The sequence below is a fragment of the Brassica oleracea genome, unplaced genomic scaffold (genome assembly GCF_000695525.1).
Source record: "Brassica oleracea var. oleracea cultivar TO1000 unplaced genomic scaffold, BOL UnpScaffold13999, whole genome shotgun sequence".
Lineage (NCBI taxonomy): Eukaryota > Viridiplantae > Streptophyta > Magnoliopsida > Brassicales > Brassicaceae > Brassica > Brassica oleracea.
In genome coordinates this window covers 1-455 of record NW_013630517.1, presented here as the reverse complement: position 1 = coordinate 455, position 455 = coordinate 1, and the positions used below count along the sequence as shown (strand labels likewise).

The 455-nt window shown below is 39.3% G+C and overlaps 1 protein-coding gene across 1 annotated transcript; it reads right to left on the bottom strand.

The window, feature by feature from the left end:
- On the bottom strand, positions 1 to 410 carry LOC106322300 (protein ABIL1-like; the record flags this gene model as incomplete). Its single annotated transcript, XM_013760389.1, is given in 3 exon segments — positions 1 to 16; positions 103 to 202; positions 289 to 410. Coding segments are annotated over 3 exon segments (238 nt in total), but the record flags the coding sequence as incomplete, so codon positions are not given.
- Positions 411 to 455: the final 45 nt, after the last annotated feature.

Here is a 455-nt window from a genome sequence, read left to right as displayed (position 1 = left end):
CGCTTGTTGACAGAATCTAACAACACCCAAGAAAAAAGACTCAGATTTTGAACACTTAACTGTTTATCAGAATCTTACCAACAGCCAGGAGAAACTTCTTACTAGGTAGAATGTAGTGCTTGTGATGAAGTGGGATAACTGCTAATAACTGTTGCTGTCTAAGACCTTCTTTGTCTATATACGTCCGGCACGTAAGCAGTTGCTGACAAAAAAAAACAAGACACTCACAAACCTTTTAACAAAGAACGTCTACAAAAGGATTAGATCATTGTGTGCCAGTTCTGTTACCTGACTAACACAAGAAGCTCTCAACTCCATAGTTGATATGTCAGAACTCTGCTGATCAAAGAGATCAGTAAGCTTAGAAGCAACAGTACCCAGGTGATCAACAGCATTCACCAGAGCCTTTACTGTATAGTCCTTTTAATTGTCCAAGACCCTAACAGAAACAAAGC